This window comes from Eptatretus burgeri, chromosome 3 (genome assembly GCF_056783735.1).
Source record: "Eptatretus burgeri isolate ZD-2024b chromosome 3, Ebu_testis_v1, whole genome shotgun sequence".
NCBI classification, from domain to species: Eukaryota; Metazoa; Chordata; class Myxini; order Myxiniformes; family Myxinidae; genus Eptatretus; species Eptatretus burgeri.
In genome coordinates this window covers 105,507,974-105,520,473 of record NC_140963.1, presented here as the reverse complement: position 1 = coordinate 105,520,473, position 12,500 = coordinate 105,507,974, and the positions used below count along the sequence as shown (strand labels likewise).

At 41.6% G+C, this 12,500-nt stretch overlaps 1 protein-coding gene across 4 annotated transcripts in view; it reads right to left on the bottom strand.

The window, feature by feature from the left end:
• Window positions 1-513: 513 nt before the first annotated feature.
• The window catches only part of LOC147030585 (uncharacterized), a 36,999-nt gene continuing 25,012 nt past the window's right edge, over window positions 514-12,500 (bottom strand). For 3 of the 4 annotated variants that reach the window (XM_085874806.1, XM_085874808.1, XM_085874807.1), the window contains exons 8-16: window positions 9,080-9,158; window positions 6,900-6,995; window positions 5,110-5,146; window positions 4,778-4,817; window positions 4,586-4,639; window positions 4,335-4,433; window positions 4,152-4,191; window positions 1,243-1,365; window positions 514-898 (exon numbers count right to left, since the gene is read on the bottom strand). In XM_085874806.1, the coding sequence (XP_085730932.1) occupies window positions 726-898; window positions 1,243-1,365; window positions 4,152-4,191; window positions 4,335-4,433; window positions 4,586-4,639; window positions 4,778-4,817; window positions 5,110-5,146; window positions 6,900-6,995; window positions 9,080-9,158 (741 nt within the window). In that variant the 3' untranslated portion in view covers window positions 514-725. The remainder of the gene's footprint in view (window positions 899-1,242; window positions 1,366-4,151; window positions 4,192-4,334; window positions 4,434-4,585; window positions 4,640-4,777; window positions 4,818-5,109; window positions 5,147-6,899; window positions 6,996-9,079; window positions 9,159-12,500) is intronic. The other variant, XM_085874809.1, reaches the window with a different exon arrangement.

Genomic DNA, 12,500 nt, shown 5'->3' with positions numbered 1-12,500 from the left:
GATGGAGTTGTGATCGAAGGTACATTCTTAGTTATGTTAAAAACTGTCGGGTGTCTGAGGTGGGTAGAAGAGTCTGCAAAATTGTAACTACATTACAGCAATTATCCCTTCATTCAAGCAAAGTAGACAAACTTCAGGGGTTGGGGGTAGGGGGGGATAGAGAAAACAACAACAGTTAAAGCCTAAACTGTGATAAGAAAAACTTAAATTCAAATCAGTACTTTTTAAAACGACCAGTTTTATTTTACAATTCATGTTTAAATTAAAAAAAAAAAATTGGGGGGGGGGAGAGTTGGTCTCCTACGAATGTGATTAGCATGCAAGTCCAGGGTTGTTAGGATGAGGTGCATAGAGCACAAGTTCACCACTGCTGTAGAATATGTAAAGAGACGAGATTAAATTCAATCCCTGCAAAATGCTGGAAGAGATTTTTGCAAACTACAGAACCTGCAACATTCGAAGACTGACCAATCCGGAGCGGTGGAGATCAAAATTCAGGAAGAGGCCAAAAGGTTGCTTCAAATAAAAATGTATTCAACTTCACAAAATAAGCAGAGTACGTTTACATTATCACATGATTATCACTATGGACACGACTGACGAATGCACTTGTTAAAATTGTACAATGTCAGGAATCGGTAATGTCCTTTCACGGAACACCTTCAAAATTCAAACATCGAAAAAAAGAAAACTAGGACAAGTCGGCAAAACGGGGGCACATCGGCCTAATAATCGGTATATGGAGGCAGGTATGACTGGCCAAATGAAGCGGTGGCTGTTGATGGAGGCAAGGCAAAGGAAGGAGGCTTCAACAACTCCGTCTCCTGGCCATGGTTACTCACGCGGCGCTTGGCACGCCTTTGCCGGTTATAGGAGGTCTTCTTTTTGGGTAGTCGGCCTGCAACGTTGCATGACCCGTGTGAATTTGCAGCAAAAAGCTGCATCGTTAAAAACGACCAACACAAAATAACAACTGGGTTAGCCTCCAGCATTCCCATCTGAATCCCTGGTTCATGTCAGATACCAAAATCAAAATTCCATCCATCATAGCAGTCCTTGCAATTTATCTTCAGGTACATGGATGTCTCCTGTCATCCTTTATCCTGCAAGCAATTTATGTACAAACTTCATAAGTGGTATAGAGCAGATCATTGCAAATTAAAATAAATCTTTGATGGACTGGGTACACTTGAGACTGAAAGAAGAAGACGAACAAAAAAAGTGGGTTGCAAAGTTACATACGCTTGTTTGTGATCATGGGGGAGTTATGGCCTCTTTCGCCGACCATCTCATTCGCATCTCTCGCCTGCGGACACCCTTGAGGATTCCCAAAGTGGTACGAAGATGAACCAACACCAGCAAAACCTAGAAGAAAACCACGGACATTGGTATTCCAGGGCATCAACAATGTGATTTATTCACACAAATGGTTGATAATACAGTTTAGAAACTAGTTGTTATCCCATGCACACAAAGCTAAAAGCAGGGTTAAGCAATTGGTTCACTTGGTTTGTCTGTCTGCAGACGTCAGTCTGACCGATAAACTACTTCATTTCAATTGAATGTTATATTTTGAACACCGTAAAACACAAATTGGAACGTAAAACTGCAGTTTAGCGGTACTTTTGCAATTTGTATGGAATCTTGTCCTGTGCACATGTGCAGAGGACCGAGGTATTTTTTTTGGCCGTCAGTCTGTATGGCAGCCAAACAAAATTGAACATCATTTTAAACAGGAAGCCTACTGTTTTAGGGACATCATGAAGGACAAACAACAGGCACAAGGAACCAATTTAACGTGTTAAATAAGGTGGTGTAAAAGACGCTGCATCAATGGCGGTAAACTTCCAGAATTTTTTTTTCCCCTCCAGCCTTTAGAACCTGTATTTTATTTCAATTTAACTGAATATTCAAACACTGTAGAACACAAATCGCCTCCCTGGCACTTTCAATGACCTGTTTAGCAGTACTTGTTGCCATTTTGCATAATCTCGAACAGTGTTTCTCAACCAGGGTTCCCCGGAACCCTAGGGTTCCGCAAGAGGTCGCTAGGGGTTCCGCGAGAAACAGTAATAAATAGGCAAATGTATTTTTGAGTAGTTTTTGTTTGATTTAATATTCGTAATTTTACTATACACGTACGGCATATTGTTGGAAACTCCTTGGTTATTATAATAGAGGCTTCAACCTCTTATATTATTTACAATTATAACAACAATAGGGAATGTATTTAACGATGTCTATATGGCGCCAGTGTGAAACCGCCCTCACTGGTTAGTGGACGTCCTGTACGCGGCGGATTAGTGTATCATTGAGTGACTGACTCAAGTCCGGGACGCATGCAGGGTGTCCATCAATCTTCTCTGTGCTTCCTAGCACGAAGTCTCTCTCTCTCAAGGTTAGTTCTTCTGTTTACCTTTATTGCTTCAGCTTTATTTGTTTAAGTTTTGTTGATCAAGTTACATGAGGTGTGTTTATTAATTGTCAAACAGACTCGGAGTTGACAAACACTTTCAAAAATGACGTTTTCAAACAAAAAAAAAATTTTTTTTTGTGAATTAAAACCTCAGTGTGAGGTCTCATAAACGAGCAGTATGTTTTTTGTTTTTTTTCATCACCAATAAATTTGACAAAAAGGGGGTCATTTTTTCCTTAAACCAGGTATCTGAAAAAAAATGTTATATTTACCACGTGAACTACGATAAAAATATAAAAGAGCTAGATATTAATAATGGTATATAATAATTTTTATGCAGGGGTTCCCTGAGACATGAAAACTATTTCAAGGGTTCCACAAGGGTAAAGAGGTTGAGAAACGCTGATCTAGAGTAACCAAATTTGCTGTTCATGGTCTCAGAGTTGGGGAATATCGAGATTCAGACAAAATTGCGGCTCGTAGGAAATATCGATTGTGCTCGGAAATGCAAAGCAAGAGTGTCAAAGACCCTTTTCTCAAGACTGCAAGGGGTAAGGTGTTTTATGAACTTTCGAGTTTCTAAATGTTGCAAGTAACAATATAATGAGAAATGAACAGGATAGAACCATCATAAATATATGTGGAAAAATTACGGGCCCAGACCAGGAATCGAACCCAGGTCCTCTGGAAAACTGTCCCAGTGCTCCGCCATCTGAGCTATCTGGATGACCCACCGACTGAGCAACGCAATTCTTCCACATATATAAGTGCCACTCTCTTTCCCCTACTGCTTCCAGAGCACTCGCTGCCAACCACAGCAGCAGTTAGGGCCTGCTCTCGAGAAGGTCAGGGAGGTCAATGACCCATTAAATAATTTAATACAGTAGAATGTGGATAATAAGCATATGCATCTATGCGTTTTATTCAAAAATCCATGACTGGTGCTTTTCATGGTAAATGTTCTTCAGATTGGCTGCATAGATGTCAGTTTTTACATCATTGCAATTGGAATTGTCCGTATCTCGGAAAAAACAAATACTAAATACATTTCCAGTGCTCAAGCACGTATCTGTTTAAACTTCGCAACATGTTCATTTTCCATGTCCAGGTAAAAAGGCACGTTTTCCGCTCCCCATCTTCTTCGAAACTTTTGCACTCTGAACAATTAATAATTTCCTCATTCTTCACCATTCGCATCAAAGTCTTCGTGTTGGGTCCGAATTTATTACACGCCCAGTACGGGATCTTACAAGATTTGGAAAACGCGATAATCGCAATCTTCTTTTCACAGGTGTATGATCAACGTTTCACTGGCATGTCCGATTTGCTCATCAGTCTATTACCGAAACACCATACTCCGTACGATGAAAAACGTTTTGTTTACGACCCTTGTCGTAAAACACCCTTTTACGACCCTTGATGAACGATGTTTTGAACGTTCAACTCTTGTAAGTACCAACACCAGATGTGTAAGAAATTTGGATTTAAAACTTATGTACCTATAAAACATGAAATAACGTCATGTTTGAGTTGATATTTTCAATTTTCAAAGCCTTAAGAAGACGTTTTTATATGTGCTTGTTTTAAAAGGAGAAATCAAATGGGGAGGCCCGTGTGCACATATTCGACATTCGACTGTATTTCAATATATTATACGGTACTCTAAATCCACAATTACACAGTGCTCAGCCAAATGGAAAATGCGCTCAAAATCCAACACAAGACGCAAACACACCTGGCATTTCGTATGAATCATTGTAGTTCCTCCCTTTGCTCTGAATGAATGAAAAAAAAAAGTAAAATAAAATTGACCAACATGCATCACAATCAAACATCATCAGCAATTAATAAACCATCGCATACTAATATAGAGTCTGTGGCATCAAGAAGGTGTGGGTGGTTGTTTGTGAGTCGGTACCGGCACTTCTAGACGATAATCGAATAGAGCTTTTGTGAGAGCACGTGAGGCTTTCAGTGCCAAGGATGCTTCTTCATCACATGATATTTTGAAATTTACCTGTAGCAGACATATTGGTATAGGTATAGGTTCAGAACACGATGAACGAGCACAGTCGTACACAGAAACAATCGATAAAGACACAGTATGTTAGGATACAGGAGGGAGCATGCAGAAATAAAATAAACAAACAAGCAAAACAAAAGCCCAACCAGATGATTGAGAATGACGATGTTGGCAAGTCCTGAATTCATAAAATTGTCATCCTGGAAAAAAAAAAATATATATATATATATATTTATATTTTTGAAAAACAAACTTCAAAATATTTAATTTAAATGTGCATTATATTTTACGTGCTTTGGGAAAATATGATTCATTATAAAATAGTGAGTGTTCCTTACAAAGAGGTTAAAGGGACCAGACGGCCCCTGTTGATTTCTTCTGAAAAGAGAAGCAAAGGATTACATGCACCGATTATTTACAGAGCTCCTCCATCCTCATCATTCCCTTAAACTCTACCATTCAACAAAATCCTCCACTTTTGAGCACACGTCAAACAAAATTATCAGTGAATACTTTATAATATGGGGTGCAGCATGGGTACTGTGGCAAAAAAGAAAAATCACAAATCTAAATTTGTTTGTTACATCTCAATCTCTGTGCATCTCAAGCCCCCCCCCCCCTCCAAAAAAAACAAGAAGAGAAAGGTGAATTGAACTCTGCCATTTCATACCTGCCTTTACGCTGGTTCATTGGTTTCGATGATTCACCTGCAGAAAAACAAAAACAATTATTCGGCATGAAACAGAGAAAAAGTCTTCACTCGGTCGGAGGAAACAAGACAACCTATATTTATGTAGTGTGTGTGTGTGTGTGTGTGTGTGTGTGTGTGTGTGTGTGTGTGTGTGTGTGTATGTATATATATATATATATATATATATATATTTTCTTTTTTCTTTCAGGTCTTGTTTAAATATAAAATGACAAGATCAACATTGGCAGCCTCTAACCAGAAAGTTGGTCCGAAAGGTGATGGTACAACAATGTAAAAATAAATAAATGTTTATGCACATCACAGCCTTAAAAAGCAATGAAACCCACCCCCACCCCGTTTACAATAAAAAATCACATGACAATCCACATCAAATAATTTTAAAATGGTTTGAGGAACGTTTAGGGCAATATTCAGGGGATACCGAGAGATATCCCCCGAATTTATCAATTCCATTTATTATTATTAATCTGACTTGTTTATTATTATTATGAATGATAATAAAAACAATAATAATAACGAGCAAATTCAATGGCACACCATCACAAATACCCATGCTTCCCACCTAAAGCAAAGTTGAAAGATGGCAACAAATTCCACCAGGAATATCAAATTTAGAGTTTGTTTTTTTTTATCCCCGTTTTGACCCCAGTGACCCCAAGTCCACACCCCCTGGAGCATGAACCCAGGGTAAAAATGAAGAAAATTGTTACATATTTAATTTCATGCGTCCCCCAATGTTAATTATAAAGTTTCATTGAAAATGTTTAAACATGTGCCTGTTGTTGCATTTTTCTTGGTATTTGACCTTTTTACCCCATTCCCGGGGACAGACCCAAAATGACACTGCCCTTGCAGCTTCGTGCCATGTGGTGATCGTAATTATCAAGTATGGTTTTCATTTCTGCCCAAGCGTTTAAGGGGAGATAGCATGACAGACGGACAGACCAGATTAAACCCCCCGCCCCCCGCCCATTTAGTTTCAAAAAGCATGGGGACAACAAACAACAACCACCCAAAGCAGGAATAGTATAACTGGAAGCCCAGAAACGAGCCTTCAAATTACAATCTACCAGACTAGTATTAACACTTACTCTTACAAATGCTCCATCACATTCCTTTAATCACCAACTTTATTAAAGAAATGAAACAAGACAAAACAAAAAACCCCAAAAAACAAAATCACTGGAACTCCGGAAGGCAATTATTCTTTTTGATGAAAAAAAAAACAATGAAAGATGAGTGCAGAGATTGGTGGTGCAAAAAGCTGTTGTGAAACAGGTTTAAGAATCCTCAAACAAACAACCAAACAAAAAAAAGATTCAATGGCGATTAAAACGACTACTGGACAGCATTTGGCAGAATAATGTTGAGAGATTTGTAGACGTTGCTCGTTTGGTTCTGTCGGAAGGTAGCTGCCAATTTGCCCTTATGTTGGGGTGTATGACTGCCTTCACCGTCGTTCAATCAAACGCACGGCCTGTTTCCTCATTCGTCCTGTTCACTCGTTTTCGATCTCAGTTTAAATCAAGCCTGCCATTTGCACGAACCACAATCCATGCTGTCTCTGAAGGTTAGCACTGGGGTTTGATGGTTTTACACATATCAGACTTGCCATTTGGGGACTGTACAGAGCACCGAGATACGCAAAAACAACCGGTCCTTCGCCATACTGGGAAATATTTGCAAAGAGAAGCAGTTGTAAAATACATCCAAATTTTAAAACGATGTAAAACAGACGAGATACATACCTCGATTAAATGTTTCAGCACGGGTATTTTCCTGACAGGTCAAATTCCCCGTCACCTTTGCCACCTTTTCTTTTTGGACATCTTCACCTTCAAAATCTGCCAGCAAACAAGTAATGCATCCTAAATGATGTCCCGATGCTGCAGGTTCACCTCAAAACTGTTATGTGCACAGTGTTAGTTTCCAGCCTCCATTCCATCCACATCATGGTCAGCACAGAAAACATGCCTCCCGATAATGTGTGATCAATCTTGGGAAAATTTCCTTAACCACACACAAAGCCACAGACATCAGAAACTGCATGAGAAGGTTGAACACACACGTCGCCAAAGTGACAATGTACAGACATTACAGAAGTAAATAGACACCTCAAATTTATTCATTTAATCTGTATAAAGCAAGTTTTACTCAGTGATTTGAACTAATATTCGACTATTTATTTGCAGAAACGAGTTCCTGGGTCTTGTAAGACCATTAACTATGCCTCAAACCCAGGGAGCACACGACCTTTCCGATTTCCAAAGAGGACGAATTGTTGGCCAATCGGAAGGTGGAGTCAGCCAGCGTCAGATAGCTCATAACCTTGACATTCCACTTTATACAATCAATCGGGTGATTGTGCAATTCACCAACGAAGGCAAGGAATCAACAGCTTCCCATTCTGGTCAATCTGGGTCCTCAGAAAGGTGTCTTCGAGCTGTCGAACGGTCCATTGAGAAAACTCTCCGTTGCAAGGTAGCAGATGTTGCAGAGGAGGTTCAAGTTAGCTCAAGAACTGCTGTGCGGTACCTTCATCAACTGGGCTACGATGGGAGAGCAGCTAGGAGAAAACCTCTTCTTAGACCAGCCAACATTCATAGGAGAAAGAAGTGGGCTGACGAGATGGCCAACAGACCCTTGGAATTTTGGCAAACTGTCATTTTTTCAGATGAGTCCCAATTTGCTCAATTTTCTAACTGGGCATGTATGGGTCTGGAGACTTTCCAGTCAAGAGTTCTCTTTGAACCAATTGCAGCCAACTGTCAAACACGGTGGGTTTTCAGTGATGGTGTGGGGAGCAATCTGGAGTGCTGGTCGGTCAGAGCTTGTGGAGTGTGTTGGCAACATCAACTCCACGATATACATTTCTATCCTTGAGAATGGATTTCTCCCCATCTTCTCCACTGGTCAGATGGTCAAAAACAACACTGTTCATGGAAGATGGAGCTCCATGCCACACAGCAAAAATGACCAAAGAATGGCAGGACAGAAATGGGATCCAGCGACTTCCATGGCCAAGTCAGTCTCTTGACATGAATCCCATTGAACACCTCTGGGCCATATTGGATCGAGCTGTGCGGAAAAAAAGTTCCGGAAACCAACATCACGGGCAGAATTTCGAAACTTTTTGTGTGAAGCCTGGGCAGAACTCCCACAAGAGAAAATTTCAGAACTCATTCGTTCTATGCCTGAAAGAGTAAAAGTGTTGAAATCTGCAAATGGCAAGTCTACTAAATATTAGTGTATGTATTAAAATGGATCAAATGTTCTTGAAATGTGCAATAAATAAATTATTTTAAAATCATGGTGTCTATTTACTTCTGTCATGTCTCTGCATAGCGGGACAACGTACTGCAGGGGACTCCAGATATAAACCAAGCCTCGTACATCAGGCAAATGGGTGATGTGGCATCAGCATAAACGCATTCCATGGGGAAATGGGTCACCCAGATTGCTCAGATGGCACAGCACTGGTATGGTTTTCTATAGGACCTGGGCTTGATTCTTGGTCTAGGCCTGTAATTTTTACACCTGGTGTTGGCTTAATGGTTGGGGTGGTGGGCTTGGGATCCTAGGATCCTGAGTTCAAATCCCACTCGGCTGTTGAATTAATACCAGGTCAGGTTAACTCTGCCTGTCATCCTTCCGAGGTCGGCAAAAATGAGTGCTAGCTTGCTGGTATACTGTGACGGAGTTGCGACCCGTCCAGGATTGTGCCCAATAGCCAAGGAGACTGCTTAGGTAGCACCAACGCTCTCTATGGTCTCGATGGATGGATGGAGAAATGAATTGAATGAGGAAATGTTCAAATAAGTAAAAGTAAAGGAAGTTCACGTCCACCATGTGAAATGGAAGTCAAAAACAAAAGTTAAGCCTTCAAAAACAGTTAAACATTAAGCATTCAAGCACCCCAAAAACATACCAACTGTTGCTGTCCTCTTCATGGCCTTTCTCGCTTGAGATGCTGCAATCAGGTCATCTCCTTCATCAGTCGAAATTACCTACCAGAAGACAAAACGAAGGATCAATTTACAATCATAATACTGTAGGATACAGTAGATAAAAAATTAAAAAAGAATCTTAAGCATCAGAGACGCGAAACCCTATTTTTGTATGCATAGTCGAGGTTTGTGGAAGAGCTAGTGAAGTGCTTAATCGAGCCGTGAAAATGAAGCAACTTTTCTTTTAGACTGATCAATGTCAGTCACAAAATAATTCCTGGTCAAAGGTGATACAGTAGTGCATGTTCTGTGTACACCTGTTCCACTCAAGTGAAAGTTTCCCTCCAATACTACATGGCAGGTGTCCTTTCATCACAGGGGAGAGAAATTTATATATTTTATGTTAAGCAAAGCCTTAATGATATTTATAAATTGATACAAAAAATAAGTTTTTTTAGGCTCACCCCCACCCCCAATGCATCTTGAGGATTCCTGAAGATACTTTTGAGTTTTCACGTCAACTGCCTTGGAGTCGCATGTATGACTGACAAGGTTGTTCAGATGTTCGTACACGATTTCTTTTTTTCACGTACAAGAGGTCATGCTTATTTAGCACTTCTACACATTGTTTTGGGCCGAGAATAATATTTTTTACATCGCAGGTTGTGGGGTGCACATGGCTCTTGAAAACCGCTATAGCAATATCCTATTGCTTTTTGTCAGTTTTGCATCTCCGAAAGCACCAGTCGCACAAGGTTGAAAATGGTACCATGAGTTGCCAAGGCCAAGGGCAGTGTCGGGTCAAAAAAAAATTAAAAAATGAAATAAAAATTACAATAATAATATAAATCGATTTGGACAAAAACATTTTCATTATTCACATTGATAAATGCCCAGACGAAGCAAATGAGAACCACGCTTTGAGTGGCTTCGCGACGTCGCAAGATGTTGCTGATTGGCTGTGTTCACAATCTTAAAGTTGATCTGTCTATAGACTCACAGACACTGACACAAATTACATCGGCTCTCCCGTCCTTTCAGGAACGGTTAAGGCGAATAAAAAAAAGACATTAAAAAAAAAAGGAAGAAGAGGTCGAGAGCACGATTTGGCTGTCCAGAAGTATAGTGCAGCTGGACCTCACTCAATGTTAGTGGGGAGATCATCCACTTCAGGGTGGACAAAAAAGCCCCAAAATATTTGTCTGTGTTGAACAGCTGGCACCCTTGCCTCACATCTTGCTCAGTTTGATGCTGTGGAAACCATGGACTTCAAAATCATTGGTCTCTCTCGCAATGAAGTGGAATTTCTGGGCCTATTACTTTCACAATGCAGACAGGTCAGTTTCTACTACAATTAACCCTCCCCAAGCCCAAACCCGTAAATTCCAGTTTAGACGGTTTCTTGCCACTCCCTCACCCTCTTTATTATGTTTTGTTCCATTTCTTATTCTTCCCCAGTTTTTCCTTGCATTTCCATGATTGAGAGTGCAAATGCATCTAGCTTGTTCACTCATGTCACCCCTCCCTACCCTCCCAGCCCTAGTTCCTCCCCATGCCTTTAAAAAAATTTCCTCCAAGTTTCCCCCTGCTGTTGGTGGGTCCCCCCCCAACCAACTGTCTTTTCAACCTCCGCCATCGAAGATCGGAGGTTACTGTTTTCACCCCTTTCTGTTTGTTTGTTTGTTTGTGAACAGTATTACGGAAAAACTCCTCGACGGATTTCGACGAAACTTGGTGGGGGGGGGGGTAGGTATGGTCCAAGGATCATGCCATTAGATTTTGGACTTGGTCCCCCCCCCCCCCAAAAATTTTTTTTTTGCATTTCTACATGTTTTAAGTGATTTCCAATCCCCCCCAAAAAATTTAGAGAAAATTTTTTTTTTGCATTTCTACATGTTTTAAGTGATTTCCAACCCCCCCCAAAAAAAAAATTCTAAGAGAAAAAAAATTTCTTTGCAACTTTTTTTTCAACAAAATTTCGATTTTTTTTTTTCTAATCATGCATTTCTACATGTTTTAAGTGATTTACAACCCCCCCCCCCCAAAAAAAAATGTTGGAGAAAAGAACTAACTCTGTCAGCACTGTTGACATATTTAATGAATAAGATATAAGGTTCACTTGAGTGACCCAGCAGTATTGGCGGCGGAGGTTTTGCACTCTCCCGAGTGCTCCCCCTCTAGTTCATTCTGTTATGTCCTGCATTCCAGCTCCTCCACGAGTCTCAACACTACACAAAGAGCAACAAAAATGGCACTTTGACATCACCACGTCGACCGATATGCCTCCGCCCACATTATTACATCATTACACATACTTGTACCACGTTTGACTGAAATCCCTTCAGTTGTTCTCAAGCATCACATTTTCACCTGACATGACCTCTGACCTTTGACCTCAAAATCTAATCAGTTCATCTTTGCATTATAATATTGTTGCGGATTTCGCGCCCGCCGGCGTGCTGACGGCCACGTAACTCGAATCGCGGCACGTCGCCCACCGGACGGACAATCCAGTCGTGACCCTCTCGGACTAACGCCGGGAACCAGTCACGGGTGGACCTTTCGGTCTCACCGCGATCGAGCCAATCAGCCCCCGCGTGGGATAGGGTTGTTCGCCAAATTCGACCTACCTAAGTACCCACGCGGAGGGTAGACCGGGCGATCGCACCTCGCCGCAGGTCGACTTCGGACACGGGCTACTTAAGCGACCCGTTCCGTACTATCAGAATAACCGAGCGGTGTTATCGTCGACCCCGACGGTTCGATTAATTATCGGGCGTATTCAGCCCACTACCAACCCTTTACGTGAAGCAAGATGAGGATTCAATGGGAGAAAAAGACGAAGCGAAGCGGGAGAACAGTTCAATAATAAAGCACATTTATTCGCGGCACACGGGAAGCACACATCTTCAATTCCACCAAAAGCACACAAAAAAAAGAAAACACAATTCCATTTACACAAAAAGCAAATATAAAAGCGAAGACAATGCAGAGCTAATACCGACTACCGAGCACACGGCAACACTTATACAATTCTACTTCACAGACGGCGCCGACAACACATACCCAAAACCAAGGAAAGAATACCCCCAAGAATGAGGCGGGCCTGAGGCCGAGACCGGGTCGCGCCTACCCGTCTGGTGATGAGACGCGGAGCGGCGATGGCGCCTCACTCCGCGGGCCTCGCGGACAGTGTCTGGCAGGGGGTGGGAAAGGGGCCCCCTTGGTCGCACTATCTCAGCGCGGGGGGAAACAGGAGGGGGTTGCTGATGTTCGGGGTATAGAGGATCTTTATTATGTGCGACGAGCGTCTCCACCTCGGCCAGGTCGCGCTGCCGGCCTTCCTCGGGCGTGCAGCTCCCGGCACCGTCGCGAGCACCCCCTCGTCTGCCTTCGCCGCTG